This window comes from Bombus vosnesenskii, unplaced genomic scaffold, assembly GCF_011952255.1.
Source record: "Bombus vosnesenskii isolate JDL3184/JDL3185 unplaced genomic scaffold, Bvos_JDL3184-5_v1.1 scf7180000013336, whole genome shotgun sequence".
Taxonomy (NCBI): domain Eukaryota; kingdom Metazoa; phylum Arthropoda; class Insecta; order Hymenoptera; family Apidae; genus Bombus; species Bombus vosnesenskii.
Window position 1 is genome coordinate 349175 of NW_022882974.1, and position 12392 is coordinate 361566.

The 12392-nt window shown below is 36.1% G+C and overlaps 1 protein-coding gene across 1 annotated transcript; it reads right to left on the minus strand.

The window, feature by feature from the left end:
* Positions 1 to 4287: 4287 nt before the first annotated feature.
* On the minus strand, positions 4288 to 8527 carry LOC117235987 (glucose dehydrogenase [FAD, quinone]-like). The gene is made up of 4 exons (XM_033498547.1): positions 8354 to 8527; positions 6933 to 7145; positions 6238 to 6408; positions 4288 to 5811 (listed from the first exon to the last, which is right to left on the minus strand). The coding sequence occupies exons 2-4, from the start codon at positions 7114 to 7116 to the stop codon at positions 4322 to 4324; spliced, it is 1845 nt and encodes a 614-aa protein (XP_033354438.1). The 5' UTR covers positions 7117 to 7145; positions 8354 to 8527; the 3' UTR covers positions 4288 to 4321.
* Between the last annotated feature and the right edge of the window lie 3865 nt (positions 8528 to 12392).

The following is a 12392-nucleotide window of genomic DNA, read 5'->3' on the forward strand; positions in this document are numbered from 1 at the left end:
ATTTACTCCATATAATAGTAACAACAGTAAAACAAAATGTCATTCAGATGAAGATGCGTAAAATACTAATACTCCAACTAACAAACATTACACCATACCTAATACAACACCACAAGAAATTAGAATCATAATTGTGAAAACAAAAAACAATAAGGCACCAGGAATTCTAATCAATGGTAAAATCTTCCCCCATAAACAATACGTTTCAATATCCAATACAATTTTAAGAATCCAATACTTCCCTGATCTACGGAAGTTAGCACAGATCATAATGTTACCTAAACCAGCCAAAGACCCACACCAAACTGTGTCTTACAAACCAATATCACTACTTCCTATGTTTTCCAAAATTCTACAGAAAATAATATACAATCGTCAAAAACCAACGATAAAGAAAGAAATTATTATATTATTATAACAATATAGAAAAAAGAATTAATGCCAGATCATCAATTTAGATGCAGAAACAAACACTTCACGATAGAGCAAATGCATAGACTCGTCAATGAAATTTTACTAGCAATAGAAAAGGAACGATACTGTACAGGACAATGAGATTGCACTTCATGAACATTGAGAAAGCATTTGACAAAATGAACCATGAAAGTCTCTTACAAACAATCAAAAAACACTTCCCGAAACAAATCCATCACTCACTCAAATCATACATAAGCAACAGAACCTTTGTAGTAAAAATAAAGGATGTATATTCTGAAGTAAAAGATATCAAGGCAGGGGTATCGCAAGGAAGCGTTTTAGGACCAATATTATACACACCATACACGGCCGACATATCAACAACTACCAACAGTAAAATAGTGACATTCGCGGACGACGTGGCTGTACTAGTCAGGCATACCAATCCAGAAACAGCACGTACATTACTACAAGAGCATATCACAAAAATAAAAAATGGCTACAAGATAAACAAATAAAAGCAAAGCCCAATAAATGCAACCATATTACATTTACACTAAGGCAAGTTAAATACCTAGGACTCCACTTAGACACACAATTGACGTGGAAACAACATACTAAATAAATTATAGACAAAATACGGATAAAAAGAAGACAGATGTACTGGCCGACTAGTCGAAACTAGAAAATAAACAGAGCATAGAATATAAACTAAAAATCTACAAAACGATAATAAAATCAATATGGACGTACGGAATACCGCTATGGGGGATAGCAGCAATGAGCCACATAAATAAACTAGAGTCGCTGCAATCGAAGATACTGAGAACAATAGTCAACGCCCCGTGTCAGAAACGAGGATATATGCAAAGACTTAAAAATACCAACGATTAAAAAAGAAATCGGCAGGTATTGCAGGTACATCTAAACCAGCTGCTGAAGCGAGCAAAATTTAAAAAAAATAGAAGACTAAAGAGAAAACATCCCACTAACTTCACTAAAGAAATAAAATAGTCAAACTCGAAGATGGTATCCCGCTGGGGGTAGCCAACCACATGTTATTTAGCAATTAAGTTAGAAAAATTTACCAAATGTCCAGCTGGACAAATTGTAAAGTACAAATTAAATAATAAAAAAAAACTTCGATGCGATATGTTCGTACCCTCTACATTTAAAACACTTAGGGCCTTTCGACTTGTTCGGACAATCTGCACTTACATGTTCTTTATCATCGCAATTATAACACGTTTTATCCTTCACATTTTCAGATTGACTGTACTTCTTGTTGTTTCTGTTGAGAAATGTTAGGTTGGCATGATCGCTAGTTACTACAAGCTAAGTTGGTACGACTTCCAACGACGCTCTTTTGTCTTAGAAGTGGAACACGTGTTAATTGACCGAGTGTATTCTGTGTGTTAAGACGTGTTGTACGAGGCGGAAAAATCTATTGAAGAAAATCGAATCTGCGTGGATCGATTAATTAATAACCCCAAACCCATATCAATTGACCGGCTTCGCAGTCGACTTTTGTTGTTCGTAGATAACTAATCTATTCCTTAACCCCTTGACTGACGTAGTGCCGTATAGTATAGACTTGTTACTCTCTTTGTCTATTATTCCGTCTATGATATATTCTACCTTTGCTTCCTCTTCTATATCCACATGATATATTTCGAGCATGCGGTACATGTAAACCAGGCATGCTTCATCGTTTCTCTTTTTTGTTTTTTGTGGTGTACTTGCCAACCATTAATTTTCTTTGAGAATTATTTTGTGATTGATATTAAACGTGTTGTTTCAAACGATGAAACGAGTTAATACTTGATATGGTCAGATATATTAAAATTGTTCTAAGTACAGAATACAGAGTTAGTCGTCGTTCGCTCAATGCTACTTGATATACGGATACTAGGTAATGATTATTCAATACTGATTACTGATTCTACTAAAGAGCGTGTTTCGTTTATTTATAGTGGTCGGGGAAGTACCGTCGGGGGATGACTCATGTGCCGCTACACTTTCATTAGTCCTCGTTTCAACTCATGCCAAGTCCTAGGATGGCAGTCGAAACTCGAAAATATCCTTGCTGATCCTTTCAATAGTTTACTCGCATAAATTACCTTCTGTGCTTCTGGCCACATGCATGTGTCTGCAAATTCTTCGAACGACTCGAATCATCGATCGACATTTTCACTTTTATCACCATTAAATGCTTCTAATGCGTCTTCGACGTCCTTAAAACTAAATATTGAACCAACATGTGCTTTTTGATAGTATTTGTCACGATGTGTTTCTCCTGCGTTCTCTTAGGCGAGGGCCATCCTCCTCGACAACCCTGACAACACTCCTTCTCAACTAACGACTGTCTGTTAATTCGTCTTTCTCCCTTTGTCTTTTCTCATAGCTCCACCACGTACATGTTCCGCGGCCATGGTCACATAGACCTTTTTTCCGCCTAACTAATCGACCAAAGGATCGACGACACATTGATAGGTCGTTCGGCCCATTGAAGTTTCCAGACCCTTTTGGCCTATCGGCACTTAAGCTTCCCTGCAACATGGTTTATGGTTCAACGATATTTCATAGGCAATCTGTCAATGATACTGTATTTTCGACCAATCGCGAGGAGAGACATTAACGGGAGTCGTAAATTCCCGTTACGATTATAGCAATCGACACCACGAGTTAATCGATCCCCTGATTTCGGTTAAGATAATAGGGGTGATTCAGTTAGTATAACATTGTGATTCACAGAATTATAAGTTATATATTTCCAACACTTAAGTTACACTGTTGAGTAATTGAATTTATAATTGAATTTAGTATGTTAGTGGACCCTACCCTTGTCAAGCCGTAGTAGACAATAGTCTTTAGAAATGATTTGGAAAAAAGATATTTATTGGGTCTGAAGGACCTTAGCTAGCAAATTAATGGGATTTATGATGGGTCCTTAAGACTGTTGAGAGTACGCAGCAAGGATGAGCGGACATCTGGTGTCCGTCTGGCCCGCGGTATATGGTGTCACGTAAACTTAAGGGTTGGTTGATGAAATAATATAGCTGAGTCGTAACACAACTATTAATTTTATTTTAATTAAACTTTATTGTGAATTCAGCAACCACAATGTAATACACACTGAATTAAAATACTCCAACCACGTTATGTAAGACTTAGTTACAATGATACGTTAGGTACGCGACTGTTATAAGGGTAGAGACCGGTAAAGATATGTTGACTATTCTGAGGATACAGAATAAGTGACTTTACTGACGATACTGTGTCTGAGGAAGGCTAGGGGTGGGTGTGTCTAAGGACACGGGACTATCGGATTTGTTGATGACAATTTTGGTTAAGGAAGTGAGGGCAGTAGACACCGTCTCCGATTGGATAATAAGACAGTTGGTGCACCAACCAACTTTCTATGCTAACACATGGTAGACAATAAATGCAAAGAAAATCTAAGACAAGAAATACTCGCTTGGTCCGAAGGACCTTAACTATGAAAATTCTAAGAGCCCTGGTGGGTACTTAAGACTATTGAGGGTGCGCGCCAAGGATGTGCAGACATCTGGGTGCCATCCTGTCCGCGGTGTGTGGCCTGGTCTCTGATGTGAATTGACGTTACAATGGCCTAGTCTAGGTAGAGGGTCGCCCGACGTAACAGATACTACACTTAAGTTCTGAATTCCAACGGCAATGTAAGAAATGAACCAGAACACATAAAAGTACGTAACAGGTGAAGTCGTACAGCTCCTTCTTCTTGAAGTGTTTGTTCCTTGCTAAGTTCGTAACGTAATATAGAATGGGCATTTACATTGAATTTATAATTACAAGTGTCCACTATGTAATAAACAGTAGCAGCCGCTTTAAGTCAATTTCCAAGAACGGCTACTCACTCTGTATCCTATTTCATCAACCATTCCTCTTTTATCATATCGGAACCCTTCTCTGCGATCATGATAATCGGAGCATTGGTATTACCACTCACTATATTTGGCATAATCGAGCCGTCTATGACTCGAAGTCCGGTGACTCCGTGAACTCGAAGCCGAGGGTCTACTACAGCCGTTGGATCCGAATTAGGCCCCATCTTGCAAGTACCCACTGGATGATATAGAGTCGAGGCATAGAATTTGATCGTGCACTCCCAATATGGATCCGTATACATAGGAATATTCTTGCAGCCAGGAAATGGTACCGGTATAAATGTGCTTCCATAACGTCTAAATGATGCAGTTTTACTCATCTCGAACACAAACTTAATTCCTTCTACCAATGTCGCCACATCTTCCGGGTTTTCGAAGTAGTTGGGATAAATTAGCGGATAATGGAAGGGATTGTTGCTTCGAAGCTTGATAACACCTTTGCTTTTCGGTCTTATAAGCGTAGGAAGCGCCACCCACACGTTTCTACCGACTAACTTCCCATACACAGCTTCGAAGAATTCTGTGGACAGACCCTGAATAGTTTTAAAAACTGTGCCGCCGTCAGTGTTCTGACTCAATACCCCAAAATGCACTTGTATGTCTGGGAAATCGTCCGAGGCATTCGCGTATTTGGTATTGATAAAAGCTAGTCCTTGGAGTCCTCCTAAGAGAGTTAATGGGCCGGTTCCGAATAAGGCATATTCTAGCAAGTATCGAATATCATACAAATTGCTCTCTGGCAACGATACTTCTTCATCCAGCAAGAAGTAAACGCCTCCCGCAAATATGTGATCTTGAAGATTATGACCCACACTTAAATTCCGAATCACTGGTATCCCGTGTTCCTTTAAGTGTTCTTCAGGACCTATTCCAGACAGCATCAGCAATTGAGGGCTGTTGATAGATCCTGCGGAAACTATCACCTCCTTGCTGGCATGGACGCGCAGCGTCCTTCCGTATCTAAAGAACTGTACACCGTAAGCCCTCTTTGACGACGGATCTATTAAAATTTTCGTAACATGTGCGTGCATAGCAACGTGTAAATTCTTACGCGTGCTAGCTGGCCGCAGGAAGGCCTTCCCCGTGGAACACCTGCTGCCATATCTAATGGTCCCCTGAGGAAACATAAAGCCAGTCTGCCGTTCTCCATTAAGGTCTCTATTCTCGTAACCCATTTCTCGTCCTGCTTGAAGGAACGCCTTGCCCATTGGACTCCGCCAAGGTGCTTCATCGACAGTTTGGTAACCTCCCGTCGAATGATACGGAGTCTTGCTGTAGTTCTGATTCTGATTGTCTTCCGATTTTTTGAAATAACTTAGAACGTCCTTGTAGGACCATCCTGGATTGCCTAGTTGTTCCCAGATGTTGTAATCTTTTTTATTACCACGAATATAGAGCATGTAATTTATCGCGCCGCTGCCTCCGATCGCTTTGCCACGTGGCCACAGGCAACGACCCTCCTTCATCGCTATAGGCAAAATTTGCGATAGAGTACATGAAAGGCGATGTGAATAATTCCTAATCGATTATTAATGTTGGTTGGTGATTGATTTGCGTTTTTATATCTCGTCGCGTTCGACGATAAGATCATTTGCCGGTTAACGTTTGTGAGTTAACGTTAGAACTACGTAAATGTACCTAAATATTCTATATATATTCTATATATTCTATATATATTCTATATATATATTAGTTAAACTAAATAGATCCATACAATTATTTAACTATTTAAGCAAAAATCTGTGTTAATCTTGCTACAGATATATGTATGTTTCTATTAATATTGAAAACGAAAATTTTCCCTCACTCATATAGACGTATTGGATAATTCTGATATTAATATTTATTAGGATGTAAAGTTATGCATACATTAGTGTTATTAGATATTATTTACCTCTGCAGTAATTTGGACTGGGTTCCGTCGTGTATTTCCAGTCGATCTCGGTGAGCTGTAGATTGGGGGCAGTAACAGGAATATCATATATAATGCTTCCATCGCCACCTGCTTCCAAGAGGAGTACGTTCCATTCTTCTGTCTCGGACAACCGACTCGCTACCACGGCTCCTATAATCATGTAAATTGGCAGAACATTATAGAACATAAGTAAGAAAACATCAATCTACTCAAACATTAGAAATACTTTTATTTCAAAAATTTGTGGTTTAATATGAAATTATCGAGAAAGGAAAAATATTTAGTTCATACCACAAAATGGATTTCGTGATGATCCTAAAATATGTTGCAATAATGTATAATTTATACGATATTTATAATGTAATATATATTTATAACATATTATAAAATAAACTTAAATTACGTTTATATGCAGGAAAGGTGAAGTTAAAATTTCCTTGTTAATATATACAACACGCATAACGGCATTAAATGTACTGCACAACAGATAGAGCGGCTAAAAGAAAGGTGTAATGGGTAATCGAGATGTGTATATTGTTAGATTTGTGTGTTACTTTATTATATGGATAATAAAGCGCTCCATCTCGCGTGAAAACACACAGATACGCGCTTCTTTCTCATACTTTCATTTCGTTTATGATGTAATTTTCTATCGACGTCATGAAAAAACATACCTGCAGAACCGCCGCCTACGATTATGAAATCGTAAGATGGCAAGAGTGATTCGGAAGGAAGATTCTTCGAGGAATAATTAACAATCGAATATATGGCGTATAGCGATAGGCTTAAAAGAATGGAAAACATCGATCTGACCACTTCTGATCGGACTCCTCTGAGAATATTGCGGCTGACATCCATTTTATACGTCTCCGATCTTCTTTATCGAACTGTAACATTAAGATATAACAGTTTACCAATTATCTTTCATAAACTTCTGCAAGTGGCCACTAGGGGCAACTTCGCGAGTTTTCCCATTGACCATAGCACACAATAAATCCTTTTCAAATGCGTAACAACATATACTGCTATGTTTGAGAAGCATGTCCTACTGGACAAATTGTAAAATTCAAATAAATAAATAAAAAAAAAAATGTTTGAAAAGCTGCTAAATTCTCGCGCATAATGTTATTGGTTCTAGAAAGGTTAGAATTTCTTAGACTTATAAAGTATTAAGATATAAATGTGTAATTAATATGCACATTTGGGTGATGTTAGCGCGTTTTTAACTTAATATCTACAGGTTATATATAAGAAAAATATATTGAGACGATTTCGATGCAGTTTATATTTAGTTCTTCAAAAAATTGTTCCTGCAAAATTGATCCTCTTCCTCTGAGAGAAAAAAATCATGACCCTGATAAGTAAAAATGTACTATAGCTGATAAGTAATGGAAATTGGATCTATAAATATCTGGAATCAACTGTTACACAAAGCACTAAATGTATCAAAGAAACTCGTTGGACAGCATCCATATGGAAACTATCAAGCATTTAGTAATCTCGAACATAATGATACGTAAACCTTCACCCGGGCTTGTTACATTTTTTTACCCTAATTTAATTTGAAAGATATATTTATTAATTTATTTGTTTATTGTAGCTATTTACTGATATCTGGCTGTTACAATGTCGATTTACTTTTCTCCAACACATAAATATTCTTTTATGGTAATTATTCCGTGGAAAGTAAGCATCATAGATTCGAATAATGCTTGGCCTTGGATTCCAAGGCGTTGGCAAAAAAATTCAATTACATCTAAGTTACGACCACACTTTCTCCTGGAACAAGCGACCACACTTTCATATAGACCGAATTAAACAGAATTCACTAGTGAGAGAGATAACTATTTTTAATATTATACGAATATGAAAAAGAAATTGATTAATGGTTTATAGGTTGGACTGTATTAATAGCGGATGGCACAAAATAATACTCCATAAACTGATTGATGCATGGAATGCCGCACTTAATACCGACCTTCAATTAGTCGAAAGTGTCAGATATATACCTTTATTTATTGAGAAGTTGTTTACAGAGAAAAACTTGTAAAATTAATTGTTAAATAAAACATATTAAACATAAATATCTTTATACCTTGAAAACTAACGTCGAGTGACAGGTGTATGTAGATGTAGTAAAAAGTTGTCCAGAATGTTTGTTTTGACGAAATGTTTCGGTTTCATCCAAATTGATGAGTTGTATCCTATTCTAAACAATTCTCTATTTGACATGTACACAAATGGCGAATAAAACTGTCAGATATTGGAAAACCTATAACATATACGAGAATGTTATATCTTATGATGTAGAAGATCAGAAATAACGGAAAAATCGAATATTAGCGAAAATGCGGAGATTTTGAGAATACGTGATTGGATTGAACCTCAAACGTGAGAGAGTGCACCGATCAAACTTAAAGGAAAGAGACAAATGCTGCTTTGCTAGCGATCCCTTGAATACTCAATTCTAATTAACTATTCTGTTTCTATTCATCATTTATCTTATTATCATCTGTTTTATTCATAGTTTATATGTAACAAAAAAACTTATAAATATGCATCAAATAAATATATACGTGCCTCCTATTTAGCATATACGTACGTTAGAATTAATTCACATGAAAATAAATCACTCAAATATGCGCTAGGAAATATACTGCTCACAAATATCAGCTAGAAAATATAATTATTAGTTAAAATAACTCTATATAATGGTGGTATTAAAGAATGTTTTGAGTAAATTATGTTACATTTTGAGGGATTCACCGGATGTATACCATTTAATGTTGTTATATCTCTGTCTGTTGCAAATACTTGTACCTGAAAATCAGACAAAGTATGGAGTGTAATTGTATCACTTGCTTTTAATGTTTCTGTCTACAGTTTTCGCCGCTTACCTTTAACTGTATTCTCGAGTTTATCAGCGGAGATCGTTCGCGTTGTAGCTTCTGTCAAGTGAATACAAATTGACCTTACCGGCCGAGAGTTGTTTCCAAAATATTTTTATGATAGTAATTGCCTGTGAATGCCAAATGAGCACAGCTATAACACAGCTGCAACAAATGTTATTTTTTAGAAATGTTGAGATGTTATTAGATACCGTAATAATTTGCATAATTTTAATAATCTTTCGGCAAGAGTAAGAGATTTCAAGATTGACTTAATTTTTAGGGTGCAATATGGTATCTTTGTATTTCAAATACACTTAATGACAACGATTAAGGGAGTGTCCTGAATTAGAATGTTCTAAAACAGCGTTTTTGATTTTTTTTTTTTTAGAAGGGAAAGAAAGAAATGAAGTTATTGAATTTTGAGGTATGGTTTTCTATGTCGGAGTGTAGCTAATATTTATCAGTACGAATGTGGACACTACAAGAGGCTATGAGTAATGACGATAGGATGATGGTGACAACGAATTCAGGTTCGATAACGAATCCACGGTCCACGGGAGGACAAGTATCAACGTAATACTCGATTCGGGTAACTTCTCGATAACCCAATCAGCAATTCGTCCAACGACTAACTAACAAACTAACTCTCCCTTAATCCAAAAGAAATTGCCCTTATATACTCCTGTCCCCACTTCTCGGGTCAATCTTTGTTTTTAAGGAAAGCCATATGATCTTTTCATACCTCTGTCAGATACACGTCCCTCCCGTGACCGTGGCTACGTCTAGTGACTCACTATGTCACCTTGAATCCGAACCCATCGTCATAAAGCCAGATTGGAACATTAGAACTGTTTCTTATTTTTATTACTTAAGTGCAGCTATAGTAAAAGTCTGGACTAGGGTATTGAGGTTTTTCCCAACATTCCGGGCGAGAAATCCCGCTGTCCTTCCATCTCCGACATGCATATATTTAACGAATACAAAAAAATTTGTTAAAGTAAAAAAAAATTATAACAGATTTCTAAACCTGTTTCATGGGCTGCAGTTTTTAATCGGTGGGAAAGATCCACATCATAATCCTTGACTGAAACAAAAAACCAAAAAAAGGATTAAATTATTATATATTTTTCTTCTCGATGAACTAAAAAAGTTCGTCAAAAAGTTTATTTAAATAATTGTTGTAGCACCTTAAAGTCTATTTTTTTCTTTTTATAAAACACATTTTTTCTTTAAACCCGCCAAAATTTTTAATTTCACACTATTTTCTGCCTTTTTTTTTTAGTTCATAGAGAAGAAAAATATATAATAATTTATGCCTCTTTTGGTTTTTTGTTTTAGTCGAGAATTACGAGGTGTAATTCTTTTTTTTACTTTAAAAAATTTTTTTGCATTCGTTAAATATATACAAAACCATACCTCAAAATTCAATAACTTCATTTCTTCCTTTCCCTTCTAAAAAAAAAAAAAAATCACAAAAAGACGCTGTTTTAGAACATCCTAATTCAGGACACCCCCTTAAGTAATAGGACGATCGTTTGAGAATTACTGCATATTACTATCCCAAGCTACACAAATTAGAATTAAAAATAACATATGGAGTTAACGTTTCATACTTCGATAAACAATTACAATATACGTACACAATACACAATATACATCGATAAACAAAACAAAAGTTTCCTCACAAAAGTTAAAAAAACACGAGCACTGCCATGTGGTCTCGATGCTAATGTAATCAAATAACCAGGTTAATTTAAACTCATTTCAAAACCCAATTGAACGTGAGACTATGTTAAACGTGAATTATCAAGACGTTATTTTATAAAGAAAATGCAATCACTACGACAAATTATAAAATATAGTCTGAAATATCGACTGAGTTTCACATTTGTTTACCCTTAATCGCATCAATGCCACGCAGGTTTCATGCAGTGCTTCCAAATCCAAAGTTAGGTACACAACTGTGAAAGGCAGTAATGTGACTGGTTGCTTTTCATAAGTTGCCCCGTTCAAGTCACTTCGTATCATCGTATGACGTACACTACGCATCACATATTAACACTTGCTACTTTAGCAGTCTTGATTACATGTCGCCATTTAATTTCATGCTAACCAATAAAAACGGGTAAAAGAAGAACACTACAATATAACCTTGAAATTAGCACTAGGTTCACAGAGCCCGCCAAATAGACGAATTTCAAACTTCGATATGAAATACCCCAAAAACCATAGCATTAATTTTAACCATTTTGCATCATAAATTAATCATTTCATCCAAAGAATTCATACACATAATTATTTTTTCGTAAGCTTTTTAATTTTTGAAATTTGTATGTAGTATATCTATCTCTACGAAACCCGTCAAATTTCATAAACAATCCTTATATGTTTGCTTTGTTTGTAAAAGTTTCAGTTATTGTAGACAGTTCTGGAATACACTGAAAGTAAAGAGATACGCTCCTGATCAAAAAGATAGTCCAGGTGTGCTATCTTCAATTTCTCAATGGTACGTTTAATGTTTTTCGTTTGTAACGTATAATAAAAAAAAGCAACGTATAGTAAAAAAAGCAAATTTTTGAACTAAAACAGCAACAGTTATCACTAGCAAAAAGAAAAGAGACAACGTTAGTAATTCGACGACAAATGGGAGGAGGCAGCGTGGTTTGGGCCAGTGTTGACAAGTATCAAGTTCATCAATGAGAGAATGAATAGCGTTCGATACATAAATTTAATCAAAGAACAAATAAATAATCGTGTAGAACGCATTTCTGGATCTGATTACATCTTTTAACAAGGTAATGCATCTGTACACACATCAAAATTGGTCCAATCATATTTTAATGAAAATAATATATCTATTTTGCCATGGCCTGCACGCTCCCGGAACCCTTTTATTGAACCCTATTATTGAACCCTATTATTGAACCCTATTATTGAAAATTGCTGGGCAAAAATTATTCACGGCGTATACGCGAATGGAAAGCAGTATGACACGTACAAAAATTTGAGGTATATAAGGTTATGATAGGTACCGCTGGCGTATAAGATTTTTATCTTTATCTGGGTTGGGGGAATGTTCTTCCAACCATTAGGACCGCCCCTTTCTTCTCTTCTACAAATCGTGAAAAACAGGACTATGAGTACCGGAATTCGAACCTGGGTCTGGAATGTTCGTAACCGATTACGCTAACCACAGCGCTGCTGTCGCCCTTCCATAGGATAGGGTCTTTGTGTAGCAAGTCA